The 17,984-nt window shown below is 34.4% G+C and overlaps 1 protein-coding gene across 1 annotated transcript; it reads left to right on the top strand.

The window, feature by feature from the left end:
* Positions 1 to 13,620: 13,620 nt before the first annotated feature.
* Positions 13,621 to 17,110, top strand: LOC131077454 (pentatricopeptide repeat-containing protein At2g22070). The gene has a single exon (XM_058014944.2). The coding sequence runs from the start codon at positions 13,708 to 13,710 to the stop codon at positions 16,606 to 16,608; it is 2,901 nt and encodes a 966-aa protein (XP_057870927.2). The 5' UTR covers positions 13,621 to 13,707; the 3' UTR covers positions 16,609 to 17,110.
* The last annotated feature ends 874 nt before the right edge of the window (positions 17,111 to 17,984 follow it).

The following is a 17,984-nucleotide window of genomic DNA, read 5'->3' as shown; positions in this document are numbered from 1 at the left end:
ATGCTTCTCTCATAAATCATCATGCTTCATGCTACTATATATATATATATATATTAAATTTTAGAAAGTGACAATAAAATACATTTCAATAGCTATTTTTAAGTATATCAACATATGAATAGTTAAAATATTAGTATTTGTTTGTTAGAGTTGAACTTAGCATTGTAAATTATCTTATCAAGAAAGAACCTGAACATTAAATAGACCATGAAGATTTATTACAATTGTCTTTTCACAAACTTAAAATTATGGTAAAAGTATTTTAATCTTTTACCTTTGTAAATTCTCCATCTTGTCAAGAAAGAATATAAACATTGAATACATTATGGAGGTGTGTGTGTGTGTGTGTATGTGTGTGTGTGTGTGTGTATGTATATGTATATGTATATGTATATGTATATGTATATGTATATGTATATGCATATGTATATGTATACATGTGTATATGTATATGTATATGTATATGTACACACACACATTACATTGAATATACATACATACATACATGTATGTATGTATGTATGTATGTATGTATGTATGTATGTTAATACATATAATATACATATACATATATACACATATATATATTTATATATATGCATATACATAAGCACATATATATATGAATTTTTTTGTAAATTGATTATTCTTTGTATCAATAAGTGTATGTGTGTAGTAACAAAACAAATAATCTAACATCATAAATGTAATAACTAATATAATAATTTAAATTAAAAAATATTTGAGAAAGATTTTTTTTTCAATATATTTTCACTTAATTAAAGCTATTATAGAAATCAAATCCAAAAAACACATCTTCTAAATTTAAAATACTATTACATAATTTTAAGATTGAGAAAAGGCATGCTAATAACATATCTCCATAATCTATTCAATGTTGAGATTCTTTGTTGACAAGATGGAGAATTTACAAAAGTAAAATATTAAAATACTTTTACCAGAATTTTAAGTTTATGAAAATAAAATTTTAATAAATCATCATGATCTATTTAATGTCCATGTCCAGGTTCTTTATTGATAAGAGAATTTACAATGCTAAATTCAACTCTAAAAACAAATACTAATATTTTAACTATGCATATGTTGATATACTTAAAAATTTCTAAAATTAAAGATTTAATATATATATATATATATATGAATTTTTTAAATAATAAAATAAAATATTAGTGTATGTTTTTTTAATCTTTCTAAATTGATTATTCTTTGCAAAATTATGATTAAGTGTATGTGTGCAATAACAAAACAATAAAAACTAAATCAATAATATAATATAATTTTAATAAGATGATCCCTGGTAATAAGATGCAAATTATTTGAGCCAATAAGATTGAAGAAAAACAATTTCTGTAATTTGAGTAGTAAAAACCCCTAATGTAAAATAGAAGCTAGTGGTCGCTTCACCAATGAAGTGTTTAAACCGTGACACTACATATCCAAAGACAACATTATTATACACTTAATAATGAATTATAATCTTAACTTTTTATAATAATTAAATTATAATTATAATTTTAGTTATTATTTAATATTATAATTATCATTAAAGTTAAAAGTAAGATTTAATAATTATTATGGTTATAACTATTAAATAATTAAATTACAACACTAAAAAGGCAGGTACTAGCCACTACATGACACTTATTAAAATAACTTTCACAAATGAGGTCCTTTGCACTAAACTTATTCAGCATATTTTGTAAAATATTTTTACTTCTAGATGAGATTATGTAATTGATAAAAAAATCACAACTTTATTTTACATTTTAATCCCTCAAAAGAAAATCTCTTAAATCAATTTTACGCATGCCTCTTTCTTATAATTTTACCCATTTATGAAAACAATTCATATATGCTCCTTTTTGCTCATCATTCATCTACATTTATATTTTTACTCACCCTAGATCCTCACATAAGTGAAAACAAATATTCATTATATTTCTTCCCTTTCATATTTAAGTGCAAACATTTCATTATCTACATCATTCATTTTAATCAAATATCTTCACTTGGGTGAATTATCCCCATAATATTTAACTCTGACATATAAATTCTTCAATGCAAATAGCATTATGATACTCTTGCCCTAATTTAATCTTTCCCCTTTTTACTTTCACAAACTTTATTTTAATACTACCTTAGATGGTCCTATGAGTCCATACAAAATGTTCAAGGGTGAATAGATCAATAGTGTTGACAAAACCAATAATTTGTATAGTCAAATACATAGCCAAATTCTTCTGAAAGACTTCTTTAACAACATCCACATGGTAAGACCACATTTTTTGAGGCATCTTATGAGAAAATTCAAAAAACATTGTCTGTGGTTCTTATTTTATATACATGTCTTTGTGTCATTCACTTTTAAAAAAATCTTATTTATTTAAATCTACTCAAAACATCAATTTTGTGTAGTGACCTCAATGATTGCAATTCATCGGATGATATCTTTGTGAGGCTTCTTGTAAAAAAACTGATATGCATCATCTTTTCTTCCATGTTTCATGTGATTATAGTGTGTATCTCTTATCCACTAAGTATGTGAGGTTGTGTGTGCATTCAACACACAAACAAAACTTGCAATGTTAACATATAGTTTATAGAGCTTCATTAATTCAATGCATTTTGAAAACTTTTGTGCAAAATTCATTTTGTGAACTTTTTACAATCATTATGTTCCAAGAGATGAGCTTGTTGGAAATATGCATTAATTGATTATATGTTGTCATTGATGTCAACACTACTATGGTTGGTTGTTGACCTGCTCAAGTTGGACATGGTTTTGGCAGAGGTTATCAGAGATTCTGCTCCAGTATATTCAGAAAGTTGGATTTGGTTTTGAAAGTATTCATGATGATTATATGTATGTCATATTCAGTTGGTTCATGATTTGGTGCTCTAGAAGCTATTGATTATGTTATAGACTGTCAGTTGATGTTCTTGGTCCCAGTTGGTAATATTTGATGAAATGGTTAAGTGGTTTTGACACGGCTTCTAGAAATGGTTCTTAACGTGCTAAAGGTGTTCTTAACCATGTCCCAATTGTTTGGTGGCTTCACATTGGCTAGTGTGAAGATTTGGTGATCCTATTTGGGCCTGGTAGGATATTTTGTGTTATTGACACTGATGATTTTTCTCAGTTGGTGTAACGTATTGCGGTTGATCTTGGTGGGATTCTGGGTGGATGTAATTATTTGGGAATTTGAATTAGGTCCATTCTATGTAATGTAAATCATAATATTGGTCTGATGGTTAATCTTTGTATTGTGTAATGCAATATTTGTAATTATGAGTTGAGGATTGAGGGTTTAGCCGACCTTGTTATCAAGGTTGATGATTTATATATATAGGAGATATGCTTATGTAATTTTGGTGTCAGTATTTTTGTTTACATTATTAGAGAGAGGCAAATGTGTGAACAAGGATATATCATTTAGCAAAATGTTGTGGAGAGTTTGGTGTTGCAGGGCAGACAACTGTGCTTAATCAAAACTATAACCAAGCATTAGGAAATGTTATTTCCATGGTTCATTTCCTCTGGATTGTAGTTTGATGATTAAGTAAGTCAGTGAGACTTCTCTTTTGTATTCAAGAGTGTCCTTTAGGTGGTTAGCCTGATTGCAAGTGCAATCCCCATTGTAATATTTTCACATACTACTACAAAAGTATTATCTGATTGTGGGTAGGGTTTCCCACCATGGTTTTTCCCTTCACCAGGTTTTCCATGTTAAAATATTGGTGTTGTGTGTTGTGTACTCTCATGCTTTATCTTTCACAATCCTATTTTCATTTTTCTCCGGTAGTAGGTTTATAATCTGCATTAATTGTTTAACTTATGAAAAATTGATTCACCCCCCCTCTCAATTTTCCTCCAATTCATTCTATCAACTGGTATCAGAGCAAGTTCCTCTTAGCAAAATCCTAACCACTTGAGGAGATCTAATGGAATCAAGTTCTTCAACTAATTTCTATTGGAAGGAGAGTCCTGGATTTGATGGTACAAATTACAAATTATAGGAGTGAATGAAGATTCATCTGAGATGTCTTGGAGCTGAGATATGGGAGATAACAGAAAAAGGTTATACACCTCATGATCCTAGTTCTGGAACTTCGACACCTATTGATGAAGAGAAGAATGTTGATAATGATGTTAGAGAAAAAGAACCATTGTTAAGTACCCTATCAGATGAAAAACTATTGAATGTCATAGAGATGGAAAATGCAAAGCAGATCTGGTTGAATCTTGACACTCTATATGAAGGAGACCAAGTAGTAAAGATTGCAAAACTTGAAGGTTACTGGGTGAGATATGAAAATTTGAAGATGGAAGAAGATGAAAAGATAAGTTCTTTCCTGGATAGAGTGAATGAGATTGACATGGGAATCAAACGTTGCGGTGGAACAATTAATGAGGATGAGATCGTTTCAAAAATTCTAAGAGTTTTACCTTCGGCTTACAAAATGAAAGCTACTGCAATAAATGAACTTTGGACAATGTCAAATACCACTGTTACCAAACATACATTACTTGGGAAATTGATTGCCTTTGAACTTGAAGAGCTTGGAGATCACAATGCTACTAAAACAGAAACTGCATTTAAAGCATCTACCTCCGGTAAGAAGAAGATAGATTGGAAAGAGTTATATGCTAAAGAGATGGAAGACATTGAAAGAGAGAACAAAGAACTTGAAGAATTGGAAGCCCTAATTTTCAGAAGAATCCCTAAAGGACCGGTTGGAAGTATGAAGGAAAAGTTCCATTCAAATGTTTTTCATGCAATAAGATTGGTCATTTTGCTTCTATATGTCTTGAAAGAGATGAAAGGAATCATGAAAGATTTTTGAGGAATTATAAACCTAATCTGGAATATCAGATCAAACCTAAATATAGAAAGAATAAGGACAAATCATGTTACTATGCTGGTGATGATGATTTTGGTATTACTGATGATTCTGATGATGGTGAACCTGTAAGTGGATCCGGTAATAGAAGCTCAGGTAGTGGAAAAGATTAGGTCTTTATTTCTATCAAGGATGAATCTCTAGAACATTTCAATGATACTGAGGAGAAAGCTCTAGCTGCTAAAATTGAAGAGAAAGATGAATGGGTTATAGATAATGGTTTCTCACACCACATGACTGGTGATCAGAGGAAATTTCTAACTCTGCAATAATTTGATGGTGGATAAGTCAGATTTGGAGACAACAAGGCATGCAAGATCAAAGGAAAAGGTAATATCCTTGGATGGTAAGAACAATACTGACAATTTTTATTATGTTGAAGGTTTGAAGCATAATCTCTTGAGTGTGAGACAGATGGTGGATAGAGGATTTCATTTGCAATTCAAAGATGGAAAATGCAAGATTATCAATAGATCTGGATTGGAAATTGCATCTGGAACTCAGACAAAGGAAATATATTTCATTTGAATTCTAGTGAGAAGAATTTCTTGATTTCTCAGATTGATGAAAGTTGGCTATGGCATAAAAGGATGTGTCTTATGAATTTTGATTTAATAGAAAATATCAGTTTAGCCAAGGTTGTTAGATATTTTCCCAAGATCATCAAGCCTCATAATCTGATATGTAGAGAATGTCAAGTGGGTAATCAAGTCAGAACTTCTTTCAAAAGCATACATGATAAATCTAATGAAATTCTTGATCTTATTCATACTGATCTATGTGGTCCAACAAGGACTAAAAGCTTTCAAGGAGATAGATACTTTATGTTGCTTATTGATGATTACTCTAGAATGATGTGGGTTGCATTTTTCAAAGAAAAACTAGAAGCCCTTGACAAATTCAAATTATTCAAAGCTATGGTTGAGATGGAAACATGATTGAAGATAAAATGCTTAAGATCAAATCAAGGTGGTGAATTCAACAATTTTTGTGACAAATATGGAATTAGAAGACAATTATCTGCAGCTAGAACTCCACAACAGAATGGAGTAGTGGAAAGATAGAACAAAACTATCTTAGATGCTACAAGGACAATGATGATGGAAGCCAAATTGCCTAATATTTATTGGAGAGAAGTTGTCAATACTATTGTCTACACTTTCAATAGAATACACATAAAAGGTGATACCGGTAAGAATCCTTATAATTATGGTTCGGTCATACTCCTACTATCAAGTATTTCAGAATTTTTGGAAGTCCGTGCTATATGAGAAGAGATGATGGAATAGGGACATTTGATCCTAGATGTGATGAAGGAATATTCTTAGGTTATTCTACTTAGAGAAAAGCATATAGATGCTTTAACAAAATATTACAAAGGATAGTGGAAAGCACAAATATCAAAGTGGATGAGCAAAGCAACAATCAGATCAGATCATATAACTATGAACTAGAAGATGAGATTGTTAGATCAGAACCAGTAATGCAAGAATCAGATCAGAGCATTGATCCAGTTGCTCCGGTAACATCAGAAAATTCCACAGTAACTGTTGAAGAGTATAAAAAGTCAAAAAGTCAAGATAATCCAAAGACTCCCATGTATGCAAAGTTGAATCATTTTGAAGATGAGATCATTGGAGATAAGGGAAAATGTGTCATGACAAGAAGAAGGTTAGTTGTTGAAGAGGTATGTTTAATCTTTCAAATTGAACCGAAATGAATTATTAAAGCATGTAAAGATGAGAATTGGATGAAAGCAATGGAAGAGGAATTAAATCAAATAGAAAATAATAACACATGGGAATTGGTTTCTAGGCCTAAAGATAAAAATGAAATTGGAACTAAATGGGTATTCAGAAACAAATTAAATGAAGAATGATAGGTTGTAATAAACAAAGCTAGATTGGTTTGCAAAGGATACTCACAACAAGAAGGAATTGATTATGATGAAACTTATGCTCTGGTTGCAAGGATTGAAGTAGTAAGACTATTTCTTGCCTATGTTGCACACAAGAACTACAAGGTATATCAAATGGATGTCAAATGTGCATTCCTAAATGGGGATCTTGAAGAAGAAATCTACATTGAGTAGCCTGATGGATTTTCACTATTAGAGGACAAGGACATGGTTTGCAGATTGAGGAAAGCCTTATATGGATTGAAACAAACCCCTAGAGCCTGGTATGCTAGATTGGATAAACATCTTTTGAAGCTTGGATTTAGCAAAGGTAATGTTGATAGCAACTTATATTATAATATTGAGCATGATGACATATTGATCATTGAAGTCTTTGTTGATGATATCATTTTGGAGGAGAATAAAATCTATGCATGACATTTGTTGATAAAATGAAGATTGAATTTGAAATGTCTATGATTGGTGAGATGAAATTTTTATTAGGTCTGCAGATCACTCAGACTGATAAAGGTATTTTCATTTGTCAAACTAAATATGTGAAAGAATTGCTAAAGAAATTTGGACTTGAAAACTCAAAACCAGTTGGAACCCCTATGATAACCGGATGCAAACTATCAAAGAAAGATGAATCTCCTATAGTGAACTCAACTAGATACAAATCAATGATTGGTGGACTACAATACTTAACTCGGACCAGACCGGATATAATGAATGTTGTTTGCATTGCTTCTAGATTTCAGTCTGATCCAAGAGAAAATCATGAAATTGCAGTTAAAAGGATATTCAAATATTTGAAAGGAACAACAAATTATGGGTTATGGTATCCAAAAGATGATGATTTTAGATTATGTTCCTATACAGACTCATATTGGCAAGAAATGTTGATTATCAGAAGACCACTACAGGTGGTACATTCTTTCTTGGGAAGAAATTAGTCTCATGGCTTAGCAAAAAACAATCATGCACTTCATTATCTACTACTGAAGCCAAATATGTAGTTGTAGAAACAAATTGTACTCAGATCTTATGGATGAAGCAAATGTTGAAGGATATAAGAATAATTTATCATGAGCCTATTCTTATTCATTGTGATAATACAACTGCTATTGATATGTCAAAGACTTCGATATTTCATTCCAAATCCAAACACATCTATAAGATATAATTTCTTGAAAGAAAAGGTTGAAGAAAAGGAAGTCAGATTGGTATATGTGCCCACTCAAGAACAGAATGCAGATATTCTAACAAAACCATTGTCTAAAGATACTTTTGAATATCTCATAAATCAATTAGGGGTCACCACCCCTTCGGAAGAGACTTAAAGATGCATCAATCTGGTGAGATTATCAAAAATATCTTCTAATCCGGGTTGATGAGATGGTGATACTACTCAGGAGGAGTAGTTAGCTGATTGCTTAAATACCTTGGCATCATCCCTTCGACATTGATGTCAAAGGGGGGGAGATGTCCATGTGAAAAACATTAAAACATATTCCAGCATGGGGAAGATAGTTTCTTGGAGATTGTTGGCATTCCTTGGTAGTTGGATGTTTTTCACATTCAGTGTTGCCATCAATGCCAAAGGGGGAGATTGTTGTTAATATGAAGGAATTGATTATGTGTTGTCATTGATGTCAACATTGCTCTGGTTGGTTGCTGACCTGCTCCGGTTGGACATGATTTTGGCAGAGGTTATCAGAGATTCTGCTCAAGTATGTTTAGATTGTTGGATTCAATTTTGGAAGGATATTCATGATGATTATATGTATGTCATATTCACTTGGTTCATGATTTGGTGCTCCGGAAGCTATTGAATATGTTCTAGACTGTCGGTTGATGTTCTTGGTCTCGATTGGTGATATTTGATGAAATAGTTAAGTGGTTTTGATGCGGCTTCTAGAAATGGTTCTTAACATGATAAAGGTGTTCTTGATCATGCCCCAATTGTTTTGTGGCTTCACATTGGCTAGCGTGAAGATTTGGTGATCCTATTTGTGTCTGGTAGGATATTCTATGTTATTGACACTAAGGGTGTTTCCTAGTTGGTGTAACGTGTTGTAGTTGATCTTGACAGGATTTTGGATGGATGTAATTGTTTGGGAAATTGATTTAGGTCCATGCTATGTAATGTAAATCATTATATTGGTTTGGTGGTTGATCTTTGTATCATGTAATGTAATCTTTGTAATTATGATTTCAGGGTTGAGGGTTTAGCTGACCCTATTATCAAGGTTGATGATTTGTATATATAGGAGATATGCTTATGTAATTTTGGTGTCGTTTATTTTTGTCTGTATTATCAGAGAGAGGTAAATGTGCGAACAAGGATATATCATTCAGCGAAGTGTTGTGGAGAGTTTGGTGTTGCAGGGCAGACAACTGTGCTTAACTGGAACTGTAACCAAGCATTAGGAGATGCTATTTCCACAGGTTATTTCCTTTGTATTGTAGTTTGATGATTAAGTAAGTCAGTGCGACTTCTATTTTGTGTTGATGAGTGTCCTCTAGGCGGTTGGCTTGATTGCAAGTTGATGCAGGAGCATCCCTAGTTCATAGCAATCTTGTATCAACCAAAAAAATTTCCTTTTTGTTTTGTTTTTTGTTTGCAGTTTCAACATTTCTTTCTATATATGCTGGATTTGTCTCACCAAAACCCGTGGAGTTGGATTTTACTTGAAGACTTGATCATCTTCCTTATTCCCAAACCATGGAGCATTTAGATCTTTTTCTGGCAAGTTATTGCTACCAGTTTCTGAGACAATTTCCTGTTACCGGTTGACAGTTTCCTATTACCCATTGCCTAGACTTAGAATGTAACCAAGAAGTTAGACTGAGCATAGAAGATAGATCTTAAGATTTGAGGTCCCGATTGTGACATGTTCTATATTTTGAGCATGTTTAAGCAGGCGTGTGAGCGAGTTTCTGTAACTCGGTTATTACCGGTTGGTTGTAATCAGTTTTCATGTTATAATTAAATCTGTTCTACATTGCCTCCATCATTTCCTTTTCTTTCTATTGTGTTTACTCATGCTATCCTGTCTAGACTGATCTCTTTGAGGTCCCTCCTAGCCGGTGACTACTTCAAGTGGTATAAGAATAAGTTTTCATTCCTGAGGTTGCCTTGTCCTGAGAATTTTGTTGTAGGGTGGTGTACTATGGATCCGACCTGTGGCTGCAGAGGACTGGCATAAAGATGGCACGAAGAGGAACTAGGAATGGTGGAGCACATGGGAATGCAAACCCTACTGAGATGGAAATGTTGTGAGGAATAGCAGCCCAGTTGGAATCCATCGAGACAACTTAGAGAAGAGGTCGACACGTTGAAGATGTAAGTGAAGATGAAGGAGAAGAAGCCCTGGCAGAACAAGTAAACCCACTGTGATTGATCTGGATGAGGAAAGGTTTTTGAGGGTTTTGAGTAGGGAGAATACTAAACCTCATTTTACCCCACTGGAATATGATGGAAAGTTGGATTCAGATGAATTAATGGATTAGATCTCGGAGATGGAGAAATATTTTGATTTTGAAAACATTGCAGAAGAAAGAAAGGTGAAATATGCTTGTACCTGGTTGAAAGGTCATGCATCTCTTTGGTGGGAAAAATTGTAGGTTGAGACAGAGAAGAGGTAAAGAGAAGATCAAGACATGGGATCAGATGGTTGCTAAGTTGAAATAAAAAATAATGCCAACTGATTATCAAGTGAATCTGTTCTAGAAGTTGCAGAATTTGAGATAGAAGGAATCTAGTGTGAAGGAATACACCAAAGCATTTTACAAGTTGAATATTAGATCCAGACATGTTGATGATGAAGTTGAACAAGTTGCAAGATCTTTGAATGGATTGAGGGTGTCTATACAAGAAGAAATCAGTTCGATCAAATTATGGAGTGTTGAAGAGGCTTACCAGTATGCCCTGAAGGTAGAAGAAAAGCTAAACAAAAGAAATGAGTAGAGACAGAGAGGCAAAGGTGGAAGGTTTTCCAGGGGAATATTTCAAGGAGGAAGAGGATATATCAGAGGTAGAGGAACCTGTACAGATCAAAATAAGGACAAAGAAGTGAACAAAGAAGGTAATTCATACCAAAAAGATGATAGGAATTTCTACCGAAGGAGAGAACCAGATGACTACTATAATGAGAATTTTGGAAAAGATGATAGAAGACAAGACAAGAGAATATTTAGAGGAACTTTCTATAAGTGTGGAGGAGAAGGGCATAGTTCTTTCAAGTGTAAGTAGACAGAGAATATCGGAAGAGCAACAGTGGTGAAAGAAAAACTCATCGAATCAGATAATAAATCAAAAAATGGAGAACTGTTGACGATGAGGAGAGATTTGTGTCATATCGGGAGAGATGAAGAGCCCTTGCAGAGGAAGAATTTGTTCAAAACCAGATGTTAGGGATTCGATAAGTGTTGTAAAGTTGTTATTGATAGTGGTAGTTTAGATAATATCATTTCAGAAGAGATGGTGAATAAGTTGAATGTGGAAAGATTGAAACACCCTAAGCCTTATCATATAGAATGGATTCAGGATAAATATAAGTTGTTAGTAAGTGAGAAATGTTTGGTGAAATTGAAAATTGGGAATTATCATGATGAAGTCTTGTGTGATATTATGCTTATGGATATTTGTCATCTTTTATTGGGTAGACCTTAGTTGTTTGATAGATAGACAATACAATAGAAGAATTTGCAGATCACATGAAGGACATGAACAACAAGTATAAGGAGAAAGCATATGAGAAGAGGAGACATAAGGAATTTGAATTTGATGATGAAGTGATGGTGTATCTAAGAAAAGAAAGATTCCTGATTGAAACTTATAACAAGTTGTAGATGAGAAAGTTTGGACCTTGCAATATTTTGAGAAAGTTCAATTTTGGAAATGCATATGAAGTGGAGTTACCAGATAGTCTAAGTATTTCACCTATATTTAACATTACAGATCTTCATCAATATCATGAACCAAAATTCAGTGAGGATGGTATTGCAGACTTGGAGAAACAGTTGCCCTGGAAGGAACCAGATCAGATTGAAGACATTTTGGACAGTAGGATTGGGTATAGTACCTAGAACAATCAGTATAAGGAGTATCTTGTGAAGTGGAAGGATAGACCAGTTGAAGATTCATCTTGGATTTCTCAAACAGAGGTAGACCGCCTTGGTTTTCCTCTGACCCCAGCAAAGTGAGAGACTCACTTTTTCAACAACCCTGGATGTTTGATGCAGGAGCATCTCTAGTTCATGGCATTCTTGCATCAACCAAAAATATTTCCTTTATGTTTTGCTTTTTGTTTTGCAGTTTCAACATTTCTTTCAGTATTTCCCAAAATTGGTTCATCGGATCTTGCGGAGTTGGAATTTTCTTGAGGACTTGATCGTCTACCTTATTCCCAAACCATGGAGCATTTGGATCATTTTTCGGCAAGTTATTGCTATCGATTTTTGAGACAGTTTTCTGGTACTGGTTGCCTGGTTGTAATCTACCAAGATCTACTGGATCCCTTTCGTAGCTTGTGGAGCCCTGAGTGTTGATTCCAATATTCCTTGATGTGTGGCCGACCTTTCCCTATAATCTACACTTCATCCTTTGGATTTTTTGGAGAAATTTCTTTGGCGGAGGTCGACCTTGTTGTTTTTACATGTTAGGTCTTGTTCTTCGACATTTGATCTTTTTTGGGCCGAGAAGATCCCTTTCGATCATATAAATCATTGTAATTGAGCATTATAATGTATTAGAGGGAAGAGATAGAACATAGAAGATAGATCCTAAGATTTGAGGTCCCAGTTGTGACCTGTTCTATAATCAAGCATGTTTTAGCAAGCCAGTGAGCTGGTTACTGTAACCCGGTTGCTACCGGTTGATTGTAAATAGTTTTCATGATATAAATTCATTCAGTTTTGCATTGCCTCCATCATACCCTTGTGTTTCTGTTGTGTTTACTCTTGCTGACCGGCCCAGATTGATCTCTTTGAGGTCCCTCCTAACCGGTGACTGCATCAATTTTATTTTTTTAAGAACCCATCAAATAACCCTCAAACCTCTTTAATGTACCCATTGCACATGAAAGTGTAGTTACTAATATAGTTAATGGATAGATTCTTCAATATCATAACACTACCAGATAAACCATTTAAACAACTCATAACAAGGTAGTTTCTTATAATCCTTAATAATTTATAGAAGAGCAGTACATGAGAAGTGTTGTTTATTTTTAATTTCATAAACCAAAACAAAAATGGTTTTGTTTTTAAATTTAGAGAGTGTGCTAAAGCACTCGGTATAAATAGATATCATGAGTATTTGTAGTAGAAAACTATAGTGTTACATTATCCACATAATTGTTTTAATATTTGAACTTGATCATTTATTGAACTTTCATCTTTATTTTAAGCATTGTTCTCTACTAACTTTGAGAATGTCTTTGACCATCCATCTGTTTGTGTAGATATTAGACTATTATCTTTTTAAGTAATGAAAACATTAAATAAAACTTTTTCATAATTTTTTTTACCATAACCCAACCTTTTTATAGACATTAAGTTTCCATAGCTCATGTGAGCTTCTAGATTTGAATGCATATATCTTTTTACCATCAACATTTCGAATCATAATCTATAATTTTCTCTTCTATACCTCACTATCTTGATGATGAATCATAAAGTACGACTCATAAATTGATAAATAAAAACAAATAAACGAACAATTTTTTTTTTCAAAACCAGCCAAAAGAGGGTTGGTTACCTAGCAATGTTACTATTTAATCCCGAAGGGGTACAACAGGGAGTACAAGGAACTGCCATCATCTGAACTGATTCGGTGAAATAAATGGTTGCATCAGTGACTGATTCGCTCAAAGGAATAAATGATTATAATACCATGGGTGAAGAGGAAGTCGATGATGGTGGTGGCGTTTTATTGCGGGAGAATGATGAATTCAACACATTCTCCCTGTTTCAGTCACACTTTCACATCCCTTGCTCAGCTATGTACAGAGGGTCCGTTAATGGAGGCTGTAAACGTTCTTCTTACAACACAGGATCCTCCTCGAGACATTTCTACATATCTTCAGCTATTGAAAACCTGCATCGCCAAAAAGGCACTTGCAGAGGGTAAACTAATCCATTCTTACATCAATGTCAGGGGATTTGCATTTGTCACCCACACACTTTTGCAGAATACACTCATCAACACGTATAACAAATGTGGAAGTTTGAAGGATGCTCGCAGAGTTTTTGACTGCATAAGACAACCAGACGTCCTCTCATGGAATATGATAATGTTAGCTTACAGAAGACATGGACATTCTCAAGAGGCATTAGCACTGTTTAGCCAAATGCAACAAACGGATGTGCAACCTGATTTGTTCACTTTTACACATATCCTTCCAGCATGTGCCAAAATGAGAGCATTGGAACAGGGTATGGAGATACATCAAAAGATAATCGAATATGGGTTTTTATCAGATGTCGTAGTTGGGAATTCTCTGATAGACATGTATGTGAAATGTGGAAGCGTACCAAAGGCACGCGAACTGTTTGACAAAATACCCCAACGAGATCCGGTTTCATGGACAGCTATGATTGCAGGATATGCTCAAAATGGTGTTTTGCGTGAGGCAATGAGTCTTTTTAAGGAAATGCCTCAACCGAATGTGATTTCGTGGACCGCGATGATAGTAGGATATGCGCGAAATGGATTTGTTAGGAATGCTGTGGAGTTTTTTAAGCGAATGCAATTGGCAGGTGTAAAACCTAATGCAGTAACCTTTGCTAGCATTCTCCCAGCATGTGCCAGTACGGGAGCCTTGGAACAGGGTATCGAGATACATCAGAGAGTGATAGAAGGTGGTTTTTTGTTAAATGTTGTAGTTGGGAATGCCCTGATTGATATGTATGCAAAATGTGGAAGGTTACAGAAGGCACATCAACTGTTTGACAAAATGCCTCAATGTGATGTGGTTTCATGGAATACAATTATTGCTGGATATGCACAAAGAGGTGCTCTTGATGAGGCTTTGACGCTTTTCAAAAAAATGCCTCAACGAAATGTAATCTCGTGGAATGCAATGATCGTAGGCTATGCACAACATGGTGAATTTGATGAAGCTTTTAAGGTTTTCAATGAAATGCCTCAACGAAATTCGGTCTCATGGACTGCAATGATTTCAGGATTTGCAAAACATGGGCTTGCTGAGGAAGCCTTGGGGTTCTTTAAAGAAATGCAATTGGAAGGAGAGAAACCAGATTTGTCAACCTTTGCCAGCATCCTCCCAGTTTGTGGGCAACTTGGAGCATTGGAACAGGGTATGGAGATCCATCAAAGAATAATAGGAACCAGATTTTTATCAGATATAGTGATAGTTACTGCCCTGATAGAGATGTATATAAAATGCGGAAGCATACATAAGGCGCGCAAATTGTTTGACAAGATGCCTCAACAAGATGCCGTCTCATGGAATTCAATAATTGTTGGATACGCACAAAATGGTGTTCTTGATGAGGCTTTACGGCTTTTTGAAGAAATGCCTCAGCAAAATGTGGTTTCATGGACTGCAATGATTGCTGGATATGCACAAAATGGGCTTATTGAGAAGGCCGTGGAGTTCTTTAAGCAAATGCAATTGGCCGGTGTAAAGCCAAACTCGGCAACCTTTTCTACTATCCTCCCAGCATGTGCCAAGATGGGAGCTTTAGTACAAGGTATGGAGATCCATCAAAGAATAATCGAACATGGATTTCTGTCAGATGTCATAGTTGTGACTGCTCTGATAGACATGTATGCAAAATGTGCTAACATTCAGAGGGCACGGAAATTATTTGACAAATTGCAACATCCAAATGTGATCTTATGGACTGCAATGATTACAGGATATGCAATTCATGGCAATAGCAATGATGCCCTTAAACTCTTTGAACTAATGAAGCACTCCGGACTCAACCCAAACCATGTAACTTTTGTTTCTGTTTTATTTGCATGCAGCCATGCAGGTCTGGTGGATGTGGGCTGTAAATACTTCAATTGCATGAGATATTTATATTGCATTACGCCTATAGTGGATCATTATATATGCATGGTTGACCTTCTTGGACGAGCTGGCTATCTTGGGGAAGCTCTAAACTTCATCATCAAAATACCAATAAAACCTGATGTGGTTGTCTGGATATGTTTGCTTGGTGCATGCAGATCACATGCAAATGTACCGCTAGGAGAATTCGTGGCAACAATCCTTTTTGAGTTGGATTTTAAAAGTACTGCACCTTATGTTCTTTTATCAAACATTTATTCAGAAGTGGGAAGGTGGGGTGACGTTCAAAAGGTATGGAAGTTGATGAAAGATAGAGGAATTAGAAAGATGCCTGGATGCAGCTGGATTGAAGTCCATAAAATGGTACATGCTTTTTGTGTTGGAGACAGGTCACACCCACAAACACATGACATCTACGCAAAGTTGGACGAATTGTATTGGGAGATGAAGCAAGCAGGGTATGTTACAGACTCAAAACCAGCACCCAATGATGTAGAGGAAGGGGAGGAGAAGTTATTTCACCGCCACCATAGTGAGATGTTGGCACTTGCATTTGGGTTGATAAACACATCCCCTGGATCAACAATTAGAGTTGTCAAGAACCTTCGTGTATGTATTGACTGCCACACTGCAACCAAGTTTATCTCCAAAATTGTTGCAAGAGAAATTGTTGTGAGAGATGCGAACCGGTTCCATCATTTTGAACATGGACATTGTTCATGTGGAGATTATTGGTGAAGTTTAAAGAAGCAATCTATCAAGACAAGCTAGCACTACAGCAAATACTATGTTGCCACGCTTGCAGTGGTGAGATTGAACTGGATACAATTTCCAGTTTTCAAAACCATTGTTTAAAGAGCTAGACCGTGCTGTTGATTCTATTGTACTTCATCATTACTGCCTTGGCATGCTGATGAGAAGATACTGTTTAAGCCCTGTCTTTTAGAAAGGGTTAAGAGCCGGAAGCAGTGGAAGGCTTGAAGAGAACGGACAATTGCTGAGCCTATCGTAGAAGAGTTTACAATCATTCCTTGGGGAGAGAATCGAATGATCGCTCCTTTGTTCTCTGCTCCAGATGACCTCATTTTGGTCCTCTTTATGAGTAATTGTTTTATCTCATGGCTATGATAGGTCTGCCTTTGGGACCTAAAATATACCTACAAAATTACAGATGCAAATTTACCTATTTGTGGCGTTCACAATAGGTATTTCGGGCTAATGAAATAGAAAAAGGAAAGTATTTGTGGTTTTTAAAAATTTGCTCGGAGGTTAAAGAACATTACAATAAACTATTTGTGGTTACAAAACATTTACTTGGAGTCAAAAGAAATTAATAAACTATACACTTAGGTTTAGTCCAATTTCAAAAAAACATAGTATAAGTATTTGGGGTCATTACAAGGTAAGTTTTGATGCACTGAAAGTGGACTAAAACTACTAGATATACTAATAAATTGATAATTGAGGATGATGATCATTATATATGAAATTCACAAAGTCCTATATTATGGCTTCTTCATATGTTTCGTGTGAGAAAGTGGGTTAAGTGATGTGAAATGTTATAGAGCATGTTAATATTATGTATACGAGGTTATGCAGTAGTCAATTTGTGGTACATATAATTTTTAGTTATATTAAGTTTGATGAGTAGGTTTAAGAGTGTTGGTGGAGTTTATTACTGATGAGTTAAATGTTTATTTTCAGATGGGTTGAAAATAAGGATGTTTCATTTTAAGTTTTCATCTCTATCTTTATCTATCCAATTTCGATTCTCAGTTTTGTCACTTGTAAATCATATGGAATGAGGTCATTTAACATGCTTAATGGGTTAAAAAGACATTAAAAATTATTTTTTAATACTAATCCATCTTGATTGTATGTATGTGATTAAAACATAGTGGACAATATCCTGTAGTAGAAAATATAGTAGGAACTTCATTGTCAAGAAATGTTGATTTGGAAACCTTGGTTCTATCTAAAATTATCTTTTTCTTAAGATTAAGATTGTATTTTTGAGTTCATAAAGTAAATGTAGAAAAAATGGCTTGCAATCGAAGTGCAATAAAGGAAGCAATAGCATTGTTGAATTGGAGATAGAAGGATGCTCAAAAGGG

Source organism: Cryptomeria japonica, chromosome 6, assembly GCF_030272615.1.
Source record: "Cryptomeria japonica chromosome 6, Sugi_1.0, whole genome shotgun sequence".
NCBI lineage: Eukaryota > Viridiplantae > Streptophyta > Pinopsida > Cupressales > Cupressaceae > Cryptomeria > Cryptomeria japonica.
Note: the sequence above shows the minus strand (reverse complement) of the source record. Positions and strands in the feature narration are given on the sequence as shown.